Source organism: Maniola hyperantus, chromosome 25 (genome assembly GCF_902806685.2).
Source record: "Maniola hyperantus chromosome 25, iAphHyp1.2, whole genome shotgun sequence".
NCBI lineage: Eukaryota > Metazoa > Arthropoda > Insecta > Lepidoptera > Nymphalidae > Maniola > Maniola hyperantus.
The window spans coordinates 6,251,643-6,268,767 of record NC_048560.1 but is presented as its reverse complement, the minus strand read 5'-3'; the positions used below and the strand labels follow the sequence as shown (position 1 = coordinate 6,268,767).

The 17,125-nt window shown below is 38.3% G+C and overlaps 1 protein-coding gene and 1 long non-coding RNA gene across 7 annotated transcripts in view; one reads left to right on the top strand and one right to left on the bottom strand.

Moving 5' to 3' along the window:
- The window catches only part of LOC138404081 (uncharacterized), an 87,942-nt gene extending 78,366 nt beyond the window's left edge, over positions 1 to 9,576 (bottom strand). Inside the window, exons 1-2 of the long non-coding RNA XR_011238189.1 lie at positions 9,451 to 9,576; positions 9,261 to 9,350 (exon numbers count right to left, since the gene is read on the bottom strand). This is a non-coding gene — a long non-coding RNA (uncharacterized lncRNA). The remainder of the gene's footprint in view (positions 1 to 9,260; positions 9,351 to 9,450) is intronic.
- The window catches only part of ena (ENAH actin regulator enabled), an 85,626-nt gene that overhangs the window by 42,154 nt on the left and 26,347 nt on the right, over positions 1 to 17,125 (top strand). For 5 of the 6 annotated variants that reach the window (XR_011238178.1, XR_011238180.1, XR_011238179.1 and 2 more), the window contains exon 2: positions 10,591 to 11,276. The exons of the other annotated variant lie outside the window; for it this stretch is intronic. Coding sequence is in view for 1 of the 5 variants with exons in the window: in XM_069507168.1 (XP_069363269.1) it covers positions 10,768 to 11,276 (509 nt within the window). In the remaining 4 variants the exon portion in view is untranslated. The remainder of the gene's footprint in view (positions 1 to 10,590; positions 11,277 to 17,125) is intronic. 6 annotated transcript variants of the gene reach the window in all.

Here is a 17,125-nt window from a genome sequence, read left to right as displayed (position 1 = left end):
ACTTTCGCATTTATAATAAGGGTACTGGTATACTTGATCTCAGTTCTCCTACAATGACTTTACGTAATGCGTATAATTTGACTCGAAGCAACGTGGTTTCAGTGACGCGTAAAAATCACGCGTTATCGTGTAACGTTCCCACGTTTTTTGTACTTCGATTAGGTAGTTATTAACCGGAAAAGTTTAATAACTAACTTGTCCGGTCTTTAGAATAGAGATTAATAGCGTTGTTCGCTAATTTTAAAATGAGCAATTTTATGAAGAGTTTGTACCCGTTGTTTACATTAAAATATATATTATATCTACATAGAAATAAGCTTAAAATCATCGTACAAGAAATAACACTTTTAATTTTTTTAGTTTTCATAGCCGCCGCGCCGTTTCGAAAATTTTATTATTTGTCGTTATAGCGGCAATGGAAAATACACATTCTATGAAAATTTCAACTACCTATTACGGTTCACGAGATACAGGCTACAGCCCGCTGACAGACGGACGGACGGAGGCTTAGTGATAGGGTCCCGTTGGCGACCTTCTGGTACGAAACCCTAAAAGGGTTAGATTTATTTATTTGCTTTCATGTACATTAATTGATGGTGGGTGGTTCTTCTTCTTCTTCTCGAGTCGACGGTCACCTCAAACACAACCGATAGCTTGGTCTTAATGGTAGCCGTCGCGTCGTGGTGAAAAGATGAATGAATAATATTTAATATCTAGTAATGATAATTTTAATAATTTTAATCCTATTCTTAATATTTACCATTTTATTGTAACTAAAATTGTATATGCAATACCTACCCTGATAGGGTCTCATGTATTTAGCTTTTAGCTTTAAGCACCCACCATCAATAAATGTAAATGTACATGAAAGCAAATAAATAAATCTGAATCTGAAGATTAGTCAGCCTACTGATTTTGTCCATGGTGGGTGCTTAAAGCTAAATATACCTACATGAGACCCTGTCAGGGGTTACAAACAAACAGACAGCCTGTTGTATATGATAATCAAGTAGAACTTGAAAGCTATTCAAGCTGGTGTCACGTTAATTGTCGGGAGAAGGGGCGCGTGATTGGCCACTTCCTGCACGCCCTCAGTAATTATTGCACGATGTCCATGTACGATAACTTTGCGTTATGGGAGCACTGATGCTATGTATTATCATTATCAACCGATAGACGTCCACTGCTGGACATTGGTCTCTTGTAGGGACTTCCACACGCCACGGTCTCGCTCCCGCGCCGTCATCCGGCGGTTCCCCGCGACTCGTTTGATGTGGCGTCGTCTGACCACGTAGGGGGGGGGGGAGGGTTTTCTATTCTAGCATTTTGGGAGCCCAATTGCCCATTGCCACTTCAGCTTAGCAACTTAGCAAATTCCTAGTGAGAATAAAGTTCTTTAACCGTAACGGCGATTACGTACTGCATTTCCGTTATCCGAGTTCTATCCGTCATGAGAATACCAACGATTATCTACGACATATTATGTCATAAGCTCCCATACAAAACAAAAAGGGAACGTATTTTCACGGACCCGGATCGGATGAGTGCGTAACGGAGATTACGAACTGCACTTCCGTCATCCGAGTTCTATCCGTCATCCGTGAGAATACCAGCGATTATCTACGACATATGTCATAAGCTCCCATACAAAACCAAAAGGAACGTATTTTGACGGACTCGGATCGGATGAGTGCGTAACCGCCGTAAGAGCGGTTACACACTGCATCTAGCTGATCGTTCCTCCGTGTTGGGGACAATACGCAGAGAAACTTTCAGCTTTTATAAAATATCGAAGATCTGGCACGCGCTGGCTCTTAGTCCATGTGCCCCGTAGGTCACACAATATGATCTGTGGTTAACAGTTTGACACATGGACATTCGACATTGTTATCGGTACCAACACTGTTATGATAACTAATTTGCCTACTCTACTTGACTCTTACTTAAATCAAGATAGGTATATAAAAGGAAAATGTGACTGACTGAACTATCAACGCACAGCTCAACCTACTGAACGGATTGGGCTGAAGTTTGGCATGCAGATAGCTATTATGACGTAGGCATCCGCTTAGAGAGCATTTTTGAAAATTCAACCCCTAAGGGGGTGAAATAGGAGTTTGAGATTTGTGTAGTCCACGCGGACGAAGTCGCGAGCATAAGCTAGTCAAGATATATAAAAGGAAAATGTGACTGACTTACTGACTGACTGAACTATCAACGCACAGCTCAACCTACTGAACGGATTGGGCTGAAGTTTGGCATGCAGATAGCTATTATGACGTAGGCATCCGCTTAGAGAGGATTTTTGAAAATTCAACCCCTAAGGGGGTGAAATAGGAGTTTGAAATTTGTGTAGTCCACGCGGACGAAGTCGCGAGCATAAGCTAGTCAAGATATATAAAAGGAAAATGTGACTGACTTACTGACTGACTGAACTATCAACGCACAGCTCAACCTACTGAACGGATTGGGCTGAAGTTTGGCATGCAGATAGCTATTATGACGTAGGCATCCGCTTAGAGAGCATTTTTGAAAATTCAACCCCTAAGGGGGTGAAATAGGGGTTTGAGATTTGTGTAGTCCACGCGGACGAAGTACTGATAACTCTTGACTCTTACCTAAATATTAGGTTAAAACTCTTTGATAAGCGGTAATAACCTTGCTAAAGTGGCAATGGGCAGGGCACATAGTTCGTACAACCGATAGACGTTGGGGTCCCAAGTTGCTGGAATGGCGACCTCGCACCGGAAGACGCAGTGTTGGAAGAGGGGTTTGAAATTTGTGTGGTCCACGCGGACGAAGTCGCGATCAGAAGCTAGTCTGTTTTATTAATTCTAATATTGACATTTTGTAATCGCAGTATTTTATTTTGTTTTGTATTCAATATTCTTGTAGTATTATTATTGATGACTTATTTAAATTAGGTAGATATTATTGACATTTATTGTACCTACTTAATAACATTGCACGCCAAATTTGGTAATACGCTGCTACCAAAAAAAAAATTTTTGTAACACCAATTCACGTGTATTTTTGCAACAAATTATGAATTATTATTATGAATTATTATTATTATGCATATAAGTTTGTTTGCACCTATTCCACAACATTGCTGACTTATCAAGAGCTGTATTTTTAACATGTAAACAAATATTAGATATATTATATAGGAACGGGGACGGGCGCTAATGTGGGACGCAACTTGCGTTGACACATTGGCCCCGTGTCATATCAGGAAGACAGCGTCAAGACCGCGAGCCGCAGCAGAAACAGCTGAAAACGGCAAGCGGCGCAAGTATGCCTCTCTTATAGAGAGTTACATTTTTGTGCCGTTTGCCGTGGAGACCCTGGGGCCATGGAGTCTTAGTGCTAAAAAAAATTTACGAGACATTTCACCGCGATTAACAGCGTCATCTGGTGACAGAAGGGCTGGCTCATTTTTTGCGTAACGGATCAGCCGGGCTGTCCAGCGCGGAAATGCAGCCAGTATTCTTGGCACCATTCCACGCGGTCATGATTTATATAGTAATTAGATAAGGCTAGCTTTAAGTTTTATTGTAATATTAAAAAAAAAAAAAAAAATAAGTTGCCTTAAAATAAAAGAAAAAATATTAAAAAAAAAAATATTAGATATATTTAAACAATAACAGTCAGTATAATAATATGTTGCAATTGATAACGACTATCGGAATCGCATGCGAGTTTCCGGCAATGACTCATGGTACGGAAAATATAGCAGTCAGTAACTTATGTAGAGGAAGTTTTTAAATTTTTTTGAGCCTCAATAGCTCAATGGTTAAGGCGCGGACTGAAATCCGAAAGGTCGGCAGTTCAAACCCCACCCGTTGCACTATTGTCGTACCTACTCCTAGCTTTACGCTTAGTTGGAGGGGAAACGGGAATATTATTCATGATTAGCATGGCTTTTAATTAAAAAAAAGTTTGTTTTACGAATTTCCCATACCTGTTCAAATGATTTTTTTGAATTTACTAGCTGATGCACCCGACTTCGTACGCGTGGATTTAGGTTTTTAATAATCCCGTGGGCACTCTTTTATTTTCCGGGATAAAAGTAGCCTATGTCACTCTCCAGGTCTTAAACTATACCCATGCATAAAATCAATTCGATGCGTTGCTCCGTTGCGACGTGATTGAAGGACAAACCAATAAACCAACAAGCAAACACACTTACACATCCATAATTTCCATACTAATATTATAAATGCGAAAGTGTGTTTGTCTGTCTGTCTGTCTGCTAGCTTTTCACGGCTCAACAGTTCAACCGATTTTGATAAAATTTGGTACAGAGTTATAGCTTACATCCCGGGGAAGGACATAGGCTACTTTTTATCCGGGAAAATTAAGGAGTTCCCGCGGGATTTAAAAAAGGCTTAAATCCAAGCGAACGAAGTCGCGGGCTTTTCGTTGGCACGACACTTTGCAGACACTAGGTACCAGTGGCGTGCAGCTCGTAGAGGCATAAACGCACTGCTTACCCTCATTGTAATAAATCAATGCTTATTTTTCATTATAACCTGCTGTAAAATAAGTTCATACCTAAATGCATACCCTGACTTGAACTCCTGTGCACGCCACTGCTAGGTACCTATTTGTTTTTTTGTAAATATTTGTGTTTGTGTTTATCGTGTGTTGGATCAACCAATAAATGGATTTCTATTCTATTCTAATATTTGTACCAATGTTGGCAAACCTTTGAGAACAGAGAGGCTTGTTCTAAAAACACTCTACATTGTATTGTCGGCACTCTTATCACTGAGATTACCTCGTTTCCAATAACTGAAGCGCTCTCGTGAGCAATTCCAACTGTTCATTCAAAGAAATATGAGATACGCAGCGATTTCATTGTATAAGCGATAGCGGAAGCGATTTACTTGATATCCTAGGGTCACTTTTTTTTCGAAAAAGCTCTTATGTTCTTCAAAGCTTTGAATTAATGCTAATCTCTTCGAGCGAATACTTCGTATAATTATGATCGATCTTCACTTATAGGTAAGTTCGTAATTCGATTAAACGTAAACTAATTGAAAAATCCTATTACAATGTAAAGGATTATTTAAATGATAAGCAAGCTTGGGAATGAGTTGCTTAACGGATTGTGATAGTTCTAATAAGTTTCAATAATTTTGTAAAGTGGTGATAATAAAAAGAATACCCGGCTGAGTTTGTTGTGGGCTCTTCTCAGACCTGGGCGCGTTTGGAACCCTCGTAGCTTTAGTTTTAAGTTTGCGTAATAATTATCACCGCTATATCTAAGAAATCCAACATCTGACCATCAAAAAGAGATATTAATTACCTATTTTGAATAAATCATTTGACTTTGACTTTGACTAATTAAATACGATGCGAGTTGCTACTCGTGTTGCCCAAGCCTTGTTCTAAACTTTGTACGATTTTGTGGAGACCCAATAAAAGTAATATGTACGGCCGTGGCTAGTTACAACATTACTGGCAAAGCCGTGCCTCCAAGCGATTTGGCGTTTCGGTACGATGCCGCGTAGAAAGTAGAAACCGATATGGAGTATAGGTCTGACAAAAACTACCATACCTCTTCCAAGTTAGCCCGCTAACATTTTAGACAGCACTAGCTTATGCTCGCGACTTCGTCCGCGTGGACTACACAAATTTCAAACCCCTTAAGGGTTGGTAAAGGTCAAAAATCCTTTCTTAGCGGATGCCTACGTCATTATAGCTATCTGCATGCCAAATTATTTCATCAGCCATCCAGTAGTTTGAGCTGTGCGTTGATAGATCAGTCAGTCAGTCAGTCAGTCAGTCAGTCAGTCAGTCACCTTTTCCTTTTATATATTTAGATTATCACTTATCACCAGGTGAGTTCGCGGTCATGGGCTAAGTAAATAACAAACAATACTAATGTAATTTAAATGTAATTTTCCGGGGATTAAAAATATCGTGTATCCGACTTCAGGATACACTCTGCCTTGAAATTCCGTGCTTCTTTTGCATTAAGAATTTTATTTATTGCAATAATCTACGAAGTTTCCCGCTCGCTTCGCTTGTCACTATATCGCATCCGACCTCAGTCGGATGACTTTCCATGGCTGACCTGCTCTTGATTTCTCCTCGCTTATTTTCCGTCTCGCAATAGCTCAGTGGTTTAATGTAATAAATACGGATCCCTAATAATCAACAAATCTTAGACAATTAAGGGCACCCATTAATTAGCGACAAGAAAGACGTTTTAAAAATAGATTTGTAAATTGAAATAATTAAATAATTGCGAAAAGGGGCGGATCAACGAATTCCTGAGCCGGCAACGCATTGTTTTTTAAAGATTACCATGTTATCCATGTTAATCATGACTAACATTCCCCTTTCCCCTCCAACTAAGCGTAACGCCTGTGCTAGGACATACGACAAAATCACAGTAGACAGCTTATTCCCCGACTTCGTCCGCGTAGACTACACAAATTTCAGACCCCTATTTTATCCCCTCAGGGGCTGAATTTTCTAAAATCCTTTCTTAGCGCACGTCTACGTCATAACAGCTATCTGCATGCCAAATTTTAGCCCGATCCGTCCAGTTGTTTGAGCTATGCGTTGATAAATTAGTCAGTCAATCAGTTAGCTTTTATCCATATCCATTCTAATTTTATGAATGCGAAAGTGTGCGTCTGTCTGGCTGTCTGTCTGTCTGCTAGCTTTTCACGGCCCAACGATTTAACCAATTTCGACGAAAAAACCGGGGAAGGACATAGGCTACTTTTTATCCCGGAAAATCAAAGAGTCCCCACGGGATTTTTAAAAAACCTTATTCCACGCGGACGAAGTCGCGGGCATCATCTAGTTTTTGAATAAATAGATACGCAATACCATGAACGAAGTTCAACGTACCTAGTCTAAGATAATCATAAGATCTCATATTACATATATAAGACGCCATTGTTTAATAAACATAGCCTTTCTCAGTAGCCGGAGCTTGATAGATACAATAAAAATTAACAAATCTAAGACAATTAAGGACACTCATTCATTAGCAAAATGAAAGTAATTTGAAAACCGATTTGTAAATTGAAATAAATGAGTGCGACAGTTAGATTATATTACACTAGCATATGCCCGCGATTTCGTCCGCATGAACTACACACATTTCAGACCCCTATTTTATCCCCTTAGGGGTTTAATTTTCTAAAATCCTTCCTTAGCGGACGTCTACGTCATAACAGCTATCTGCATGCCAAATTTTAGCCCGATCCGTCCAGTAGTTTGAGCTATGCGTTGCTATCAACGCACAGCTCAAACTACTCAGTCAGTCAGTCAGTCAACTTTTCATTTTAAATACCTACTCAAAACAAAGTTCGATGTAGTCCAAGATAATCATAAGATCTCATAATATTACTTACATAAGACCCCATTTTGTTTAATAAATAAAGCCTTTCTCGGTAGCGCCAGCTTGATGGGAGCAATAAAACTTAACAAATCTAAGACAATTAAGGGCACCCATTAACTACTAGAGTACTAGACTAAAGCGAGTCGTTTAAGAACCGATTTGTACATTGAAAAGATTGACTCATTTCGGCAATTAGATTACATTTGTATGGCCGTGTTGCCTCATGCATAATTATTATCAAGACAATTATGCCGATTCTTATAATTAAACTAGCTTATGCTCGCGACTTCGTCCGCGTGGACTACTCAAATTTCAATCCCCTATTTCACCTCCTTATGGGTAGAATTTTCAAAAATCCTTTCTTATTGGATGCCTACGTCATAATAGCTATCTGCATGCCAAATTTCAGCCCGATCCGTCCAGTAGTTTGAGCTGTGCGTTGATAGATCTGTCAGTCAGTCAGTCAGTTTTTCCTTTTAAGTATATATTTAGATCATACGTTCAATGTAACTTGTTCCTTGCCGTCGTGTTGGCACCATTGCACTTCACATAATAATAAGTCTAGATGCTTTAAGGGTAAAGCATCTAGACTCTAGAATATGGAATAAAAACCTGATAAAGCAATGGTGCCAACATGATGACAAGGGATAAATAATTGAGAACGTTCTGTAGTAGGTACAGTATTATATAATCATCATCATCATCATCATGGTCAACCCATCGTCGGCTCTCTGCACAGCAGGGGTCTCCTCTCAGAGTGAGAAAGGCTTGGCCATAGTCTACCACGCTAGCCATGTGCGGATTGGTAGACTTCACACATTATGGAGAACTCTCAGGCATGCAGGTTTCCTCACGACGTTTACCTTCACCGTTAAAACAAGTGATATTTAATTACTTAAAACGCACCTAATTACGAAAAGTTAGAGGTGCGTGCCCGGGATCGAACCCCCGACGGACGTCCTAACCACTAGGCTATCACCGCAGTATTATATAAACACGATGACATCATTTCGATTATCGGAAAACTCAACACGGTTCCAAGAGCATACCTATCGACGCAGAAATATAATCCCTAAGAATTGCACTTTTTGTCTCAAGTCATTCAATACCTCAGTTCTATTGCCTTTCTACTCTGGTCTATATTAAATGTAGGAAAACCATCGCTTTCATATTAACCTTCTACGGTTTGGTAGCATGTCGTCCAATTCGCAGCTCGTCCCATTCGCAGCTCGTCCCGTTCGCATCTCGTCCCATTCGCATCTCGTCCCATTCGCATCTCGTCCCATTCACAACTCGTCCTATTCTTAGCTCTAAGCTAGGTAAGGTTTACGAACTAGCGCGCGGTTGTGTCTACATAAAATAATGTTGATTTGAGAAAAGTATTGGCCATAATTATTTCAGGCTAGCTGACGCCCGCGACTTCGTCCGCGTGGAATTAGGTTTTTTAAAAATCCCGTGGGAACTCATTGATTTTCCGAGATGAAAACTCCTATGTCACTCTCCAGGTCTTTAACTATACCCATGCAAAAAATCACGTCGATCTGTTGATCCGATTGAAGGACAAACCAACAAACAAACACTTTCGCATTTGTAATATGGGTACTGATTTTTCGATTGGTAAACTTCAGATATAGGAGGATGGGGGAGAGGGGGGATTTTAAGCTATGCATTAAAATATTACCTGTATATAATATGGCTTAGGTACGCTTTTACCCGACTACGGCAAAGCCAAAAGGAAGGCTTGTCCGTCCGTCCGAATACGTGCACGTAGTAGAGAATATCCCAACTGTGCTGTCCGGTACGAGGTCGTCTGTTCAAACACCTCAGAACCCCAAGGTGTATCGATTCTTCAAACAATGTCCCCCGCCCGTTGTCACTTCAGCTTTGCGACTCGTTGAGCTATATCGATCACTCAGTGGCTCTACCGCGGTTGTTTGACAGCTACAATGTCACGATCGCAATCATCTCTGATTGGTTAATGCTCGCTCACTATTGAAATAGAAATAGAAATAGAAATAGAAATAGTGTTTATTTGCTAGAATGTGGTACAATTTGGTCTTAAATCTATTTTGTTCTAACACATTCAACCAATAACTTAGTGTGCAAATTGGCCACAATGCATTGTTGCAACAAGAATCGCACAAATTCAGCCAATCAGAACAATTGAGATTGTAATAATGATTGATGCAGGTTTTAGACAATCGCCCTGCTGGTTCTTTTACGGATCTCCTCATTTCTGATTTGATCACGTAGAGATCTGAGTCTGGCTCTCTCCATTACTCGTTAAGTGACTTTAATAGGTATAGGTAGGTAAGTACGCGGCCGAAAGTAATGTACATCGAGCTTTAGAAAGAGATAGCAGATTTGTAGAGCATTGTCCCTGTCGTTGAGACCGACAAAACGTCATGTGATGAGTGACAGAGACAACGCTCTAAAAAGCCGAAATGTCATTCTAAAGGCCGATGTACATTACTTTCGGCCGCGTACTGTACCTATGTATGTATTTGTATTTCAAAGAAATAAACTGCTGACGAAAATTAAATCTAAACTTTTTATAATTAACTAACTCTCCCTCAACGTTCTTGAGATGTCACCGTAAGCAATTGTGCCAGATCTTTTTTTTTCATGGACATACAAACTGTGAAACCAACTCTCTTCGGCGGTGTTCCCACTAAATTTCAAGAAAGACCGGCAACAACTTGGCGGTTCTTGTGCTGCAAATGTTCATGGGCGGCGGTAATCACTTAACATCAGGTGACCCGCCGTTTGCTCGCTATTAAAAAAACAAGCATTGTGATCGATAATTGTCTTTTTATCATCAATAAAACACTTCCTTATTGCTTTAGGGTTAAGGACAAATATTTGAAGACAAAAAATTGTTTGTTTTTATCTATAGGATGTCATGATAAGTCAAACGAGGTTAACTTGACGGCTGATAACTATGTCATACTTAACGAAATACTGTCAGTCCTCGCCCAGTCTTCGATCGGAGCAGACCGGTTACAGTTTTACCAAACTTTTTTTACTTAAGTCAATATAGATTGTGCCTAGATGCGTTTTAAATGTGACTAGAAAACAAGTGTAAGTTTTTCGACTGAACTCGTACGGTACAAAAATAGTACCTAATGTGATTTTACCGTTTTATTTTGGAGTTACAAAAGAATGCCAAGGAACCCAAATTAATGAATTACTAACTAAATAATCCAATGCCAATTTTTTAGTGAATTTTCCAGCACAACTGAAGTTTTTTTTAGTGAATAAAAACTTAACATTATGCCAAGTGTTCTAGTGAAATTATCAAATTAACAGTGAATTTTCCAAACGACTAAATCAGTTGAAACTGAAGAAGACCATGTTAAAACACTCTTTATAGGATATCCAAATTTAAAGCTGAAACCATGCGTCGAATGAAAATGAATATAAACCCAGATTTGGGGGATCTTGAGGAGATGTTAGCTCACGTTCAAACCCAAATAGAGCACGAGATAGACCTGGAGATGGAATCTAAAATGCCTTCCCTCACCAGCGTCCAAGAATCGCCCAAAATGAAACGATCTGCCTCCATGAAAACGGAAACCTTTGAGTACAGACGACCTCCACCAAGACCAAATTTAAGCAGAATCCAAAGTGATAATGGTACAAAAATTGAGGACTACAGAAACGAGTACGGACAAACTAATTTAGTACTAAATGGTTTGCGAGACAGCCAAAATAGTTTGAAGTCGAACGAGGAAACTGCATCGCAAATATCTTTTCAGTCGTTCCGGTCTGAACCAGTTCGGCATTCAGTGACGAGCCTGCCTGATAAAAGGGACTGTAGCTCACTAAATGGGAGGTCTAAAACTGCGACCTTACCTAGAGGGTACGGGTCTACGAGGGAGAAGAATTGGGAGGAGTACTGGCAACAGTAAGTACTTGATACATATTGTTTTTAGGGCTCCGTACCTCAAAAGGAAAAAAGGAACCCCTATAGGTTCGACTTCGTTGTCTGTCTGTCAAGTAACCTATAGGCTACTTCCCGTTGACCTAGAATCATGATTTGGCAGGTAGGTAGGTCTTATAGCAGACATATGAGGAAAAATCTGAAAACCGTGAATTTGTGGTTACATCACACAAAAAATAAATAAAGTGTGGTCATGAACTAATAATTAGTGTTTTCAATTTTGAAAGAAAGATAACTATATCAAGTGGGGTATCATATAAATGGGCTTCACTTGTGCGTTCTAAAACGGATTTTTATATATTTTTATAAATCATAGTTTTTGATTTATCGTGCAAAATGTCGAGTAAATACTACTGCAGTACGGAACCCTCGGTGCGCGAACCTGACTCGCACTTGGCTGGTTTTTTATTTGACACTAACAGCATTCATCATGATCAACCCATAGCCGGGTTACTACAGAGCACGGGTCTCCTCTCAGTATGTTCTCATACTACCATAGTCCACCACGCTTACTAAGTGCGGATTAGCAACAATTAAATAAAAATGGGTCGTAAAAAGGTAGTAGATAGATTTATAATAATCTAAATATATAAAAGGAAAAGGTGACTAACTGACTGGCTGACTGACTGATGTATCAATGCACAGCTCAAACTACTGGACGGTTAGGGCTGAAATTTGGCATGCAGATAGCTTTTATGACGTAGGTATCCGCTAGAAAGGATATTTGATTAAAAAAAAACATTCCGACGAATTGAGAACCTCCTCCTTTTTTGAAGTCGGTTAAAAATGCAACCGCTAAGGGGGTGAAATAGGGGTTTGAAATTGTGTGTAGTCCACCCGGACGAAGTCGCGAGCGTAAGCTAGCGTAAGGTCGCGAGTGTAAGGTATATGGAAGTAACATAAAAGAGAGTTATGTCACCGACAATAATACTTTACTCTATATTGGAACATTATCATCAAAAGTACAAACGCCTTAATCTATCTCTAAGTACCTACCTAGGTACTTAATAAGTAATGACTAATCCTCGAAACAATTAAGTCGGTTCAATGATCGGTTTTAAGTTTCAACTTCTCAGGTAGTCTACAATATAGATCACTAGCGGATGCCCGCGACTTCGTCAGCGTGAATATAGGTTTGTGAAAATCCCGTGGGAACTCTTTAATTTTCCGGGATAAAAAGTAGTCTAGTCACTCTCCAGGTCTTTAACTATACCCATGCAAGAAATCACGTCGATCCATTGCTCTGTTGCGACGTGATTGAAGGACAAACCAATAAACCAACAAACAAACACACTTTCACATTTATAATATGAGTACTGATCATCTACACTAATTATTACTCGTACCTACTAAGTTTAATTTTATGATTGGCCTGTATTTTATAAAAAAAATATTTAGTCTTACACTCAATAATCTCAACTGTCAACTATATATTTTTGTACGCCGACATGGCTAATGTGCTTGACTGTATCTTAGATTTAACATCTTATGTACCACATAATGCAAATAAATGATCAACCCAGCGCCGGCTCACTACAGAGCACGGGTCTCCTCTCAGAATGAGAAGGGTTTGACCAAAGTCTACCACGCTAGCCATGTGCGGATTGGTAGACTTCACACACCTTTGAGAACATTATGGAAAACTCTCAGACATGCAGGTTTCCTCACGATGTTTTCCTTCACCGTTAAAGCAAGTCATATTTAATTACTTAAAACGATCGGACCTCTGACCTCCGATTAGAAGGCGGACGTCCTAACCACTAGGCTATCAGCGCACACAGCTATATTATAAAGAGGTAAAGTTTGTAAGTTTGAATATAAGGCGTAATCTCCGGAACGGATTAATCTTTTTTGTTCTTTATTCTTATCTGTAACGGTTTTTTCTAGTCTATTTATAGTACCGTGCAGTCGACCGATGTTTATCTTTTTGACAGATATTTGTGAAAACTTTACTGCATGGTATCATGCAGTAAAGTTTTCACAAATAGGGTCTTGGAATGTTGTAATAAAATGACGTCTTTTTTTGTATAGCGGCACTTTATGGGGCTAGAATTCATTATTAAAGAGAATAATTTAAAAATCATGATTTTTATTTATTTTTAAAATAATTAATTATTGACGTCACGCTGTACCAAAAGCGATTAATGACGTCACAAGGCGTAAACGACAAATATTTTTCAATATTTTAAAATAAAAAATATTTTCCCGCAGAAATTACTCCATTATTATGTTTAAAAATTGAAAAAAATTGGCGTTTAGGGATTGTGACGTCATTATTTAGCTTCAGCGTGACATTCATGTTAAAAATAAATAAAAATCATGAAAAAAATTTCTCTTGAATAATTATTTCTAGCCGCTTTAAAAAAAAATCTCATCATTTTATTCCTATAAAGTCCAAGATCCTATTGAGTAGTAAATAAATACTCAAAACTCAAAGTAAAATAAAGCCTAAAGCTTTGGAATGGAAATTGTTCTAAACGGTGCTGTAAACTAAATAATAAGTATAAATATTTTGTTCATTGTTAAAGTGCGAGTTATATAGCCTAGTTTACAAGTTAGATAGCAATCGTTCTATAAATAACCTACTGAGCTATAATACCTGTGAAATGTGGGTTATAAAAACTACATTAATACTTGGGTATTATAGACTTATTCTACAGATAATAAGTTTTTTGTTTGGTCATTGTTGAATTGTTATATTGTTGAATCTTCTAAATATATAAAATAAGAAGGTGACTGACTGATCTATCAACACACAGCTCAAACTACTGCACGGATCGGGCTGAAATTTGGCATGCAGATAGCTATTATGACGTAGGCATCCGCTAAGGAAGGATTTTTGAAAATTCAACCCCTAAGGGGGTGAAATAGGGGTTTGAAATTTGTGTAGTCCACGCGGACGAAGTCGCGAGCATAAGCTAGTTGTTATATAAAGCGTGCTAGAAACGAAGGTATGTATGATTCTAGTCTAGTGCCGTAAGACCTATTCCACTTCTTGATACGCTTTTCTCACAACCTTGAATGGGAAGCTGGAAGAAATCCCTGTTTAGAGATTTAATTTATTATTATGTACATTGTAACTACAATTTTGGTACCTACATGAAAAATAAAAACCCTAATCCTTATCATATTAGACATGTGAAAGTGTGGATGTTTGGAAGTTTGTTACTAAATCACGCAAAAACGGCTGAACGGATTTGGATAAAATTTGGAGTAGAAATAGATTATACCCTGGATTAACACATATGCTACTTTTTATCCCGGAAAATCAAAGAGTTCCCGCGGGATTTTGAAATCTACGTGGACGAAGTCGTGGGCATCAGCTAGTAAAATAAATAAATATCTTAATTATGTAATTATAATATTATATTAAAATTAATAGTTAATAGGTAAAGGTGTTAAGTACCTTTCAAACCTTGACAAATTCTTTGTTTACTTTTTATTCACCTTGTAATGAAACTAAACTAATAGTATTGATATTTTTTTTTCGAAGGTCCTACTATAGTTGGGACATTTTTTAGGCTTGTGTCACACATGACGCATTTTATTTTGGCGCTTCTTTTGTTTGGGACCATTTTGAGCTGAATTTAATTACCCATTTATTTATTATGACTATTATGACGTAGGCATCCGCTAAGAAAGAATTTTTAAAAATTCAACCCCTAAGGCGGTGAAATAGGGGTTTGAAATTTCTGTAGTCCAATTTCGCGAGCATAAGCTAGTAGCCATATAAAACTCAAAAAAAAATACTTTGACCCAGCACGTAGGAGGCAGTAACAAATGTGCAACATGTGTGGACCGTATAAACAATTGAGAGGTCTGCAAGATAAAAAGTTGCAACATAAGCTCTACGGGAACCCACGCTGTTTTTGTTATTCGACAGCTTTCGGAATTTGGGGACATTTTGCAATGCTAATGTAAATTTTGATATTTTTAATAGGAACAAGGCCCATATTTTATTTTAAATATTCTTCTGATATTTTTTTTTTTTAAATGAAAATATTACAATAAAACTTAAAGCTAGCCTTTTCTAATTACTATATAAATCATGCCCGCGTGGAATGGTGCCAAGAATACTGGCTGCATTCAAAATTTCATTCTGATAAATTGAGACATGTCTGATGTCGTCCGTCCACCTAGACACCGACATCAGACGAGTCGCAGGGAGCCGCTGGATGGCGGCGGCGCAAGACCGTGGCGTGTGCAAGTCCCTACAAGAGAGCTATGTCTAGCAGTGGACGTCTATTGGTTGATGATGATGATGATGATGATGAAATTGAGACATTAGCACCGATTCCGTTGTCTTTCTCTAAACTAAATTTAGAGTATCTGCATCCTATTCTTTTTAACAAACGCTAAAAAAGGAACGGAACATGACTTTCACATTTAAAGACTAAATTTTAGTGCACAATACAAATTGAAATAGGTTCGCGACTGCGCGCTAAAATCACGGGTTTTAACATCTAACATATAACATCTAAAAATTAAATTTAAAACTGTCAAACTGTGTCTGTCCTTTTCATATTACATTAGTAAGAAGAGCATGCGAATACTCTATAATTAGGTTGTGTTCAGAATCAGTACCAGTATAGTTCTCATTCCAACTGTTGAAATGTTTCTAGAAACTGAAAAACTAACTCTTTTAATTTCTAGGAAAAAGTTAGGCTGTTTGTTTCTAGCATGCAAGCTATGTTAACCAACGGTCATAGACCACTAATAGCCGGACACGCCCGATCGCGAACTTAGGCAGTTGCTTAGCATAAAAGTCGGCCCACGCCCGTTCGGTACCCTCATTCCGCACATTGTCTTGATTACGTGACTTATGCTAACATTTTACGATTTTGTTTTCATGCAAAACCTCGAATATGCGTACTCTTGAGCTTGATTTGGGTATTTGACTCAAATTTTTTTATTGCTTTATTATAAACTATGGGATAAAAATAATGACATAAACTGAAAAAAACTAATTAAATCGATCAAATAATAATAAAGTTATAAGCATTTAAATTTCTGATTAGACAGAGATAGCAATATAGAATTATGACGTCATTTTGACTAATGCCATGGTAGCTTCGTGCGGTTTCATACAAATTTTCGTTTTGCGAGAAAGGAATAGAAAGACCCTTCCACTCCAAAATTAAAATGCCTCTAACTTTGTAAATCTTTGTTGGATTATAATTTTTTTTTCAGCGTACGTCATTATTTTTATCCTAGTTTATAATAAAGTAATAATATTTATCAAATTCAAAAGTAGGAAAATACCCAATTCTCTGACGGATGAGCGCTGAAAAGGTAACGTCGTGAAGACTAAAATGCTAAGTAATTGTTCCTATGTAACAACATCGCCGATATATACCTATCTCATATTAAGAAGCTTTTGCAACGTTTTTATAACAATAAAGGCAATCAATCTCGTTTAACCCAAACCGGGACATTAGTGATATGACCTTCTGAGGCAATCTGGGCCCACGTCCGCCCGCCACTGTATTCGTTGCATAACTGACAGGTTGAACTAATAATGTGCAAGTTTTTAGGGTTCCGTACCCGAAGGTTGCCAATGGGACCCTATTAATAAGCCTCCGCTGTACATCCGTCCGTCCGTCTGTCTGACAGCAGGCTGTATCTCATGAACCGTAATTGGTAATAGGTAGAGAGTTCACAGAATGTGTAATTTTTTGCCGCTATAACAACAAATAATGAAATATTTCAAAATGGCCGCCATGGAAATGAAAAATAATTAAAAAGGGTTATTTCTTGTCTTGATACGTTTTTTTTTTTTCAAAGAACCGCCCACAGAATTACACATTTAAAAT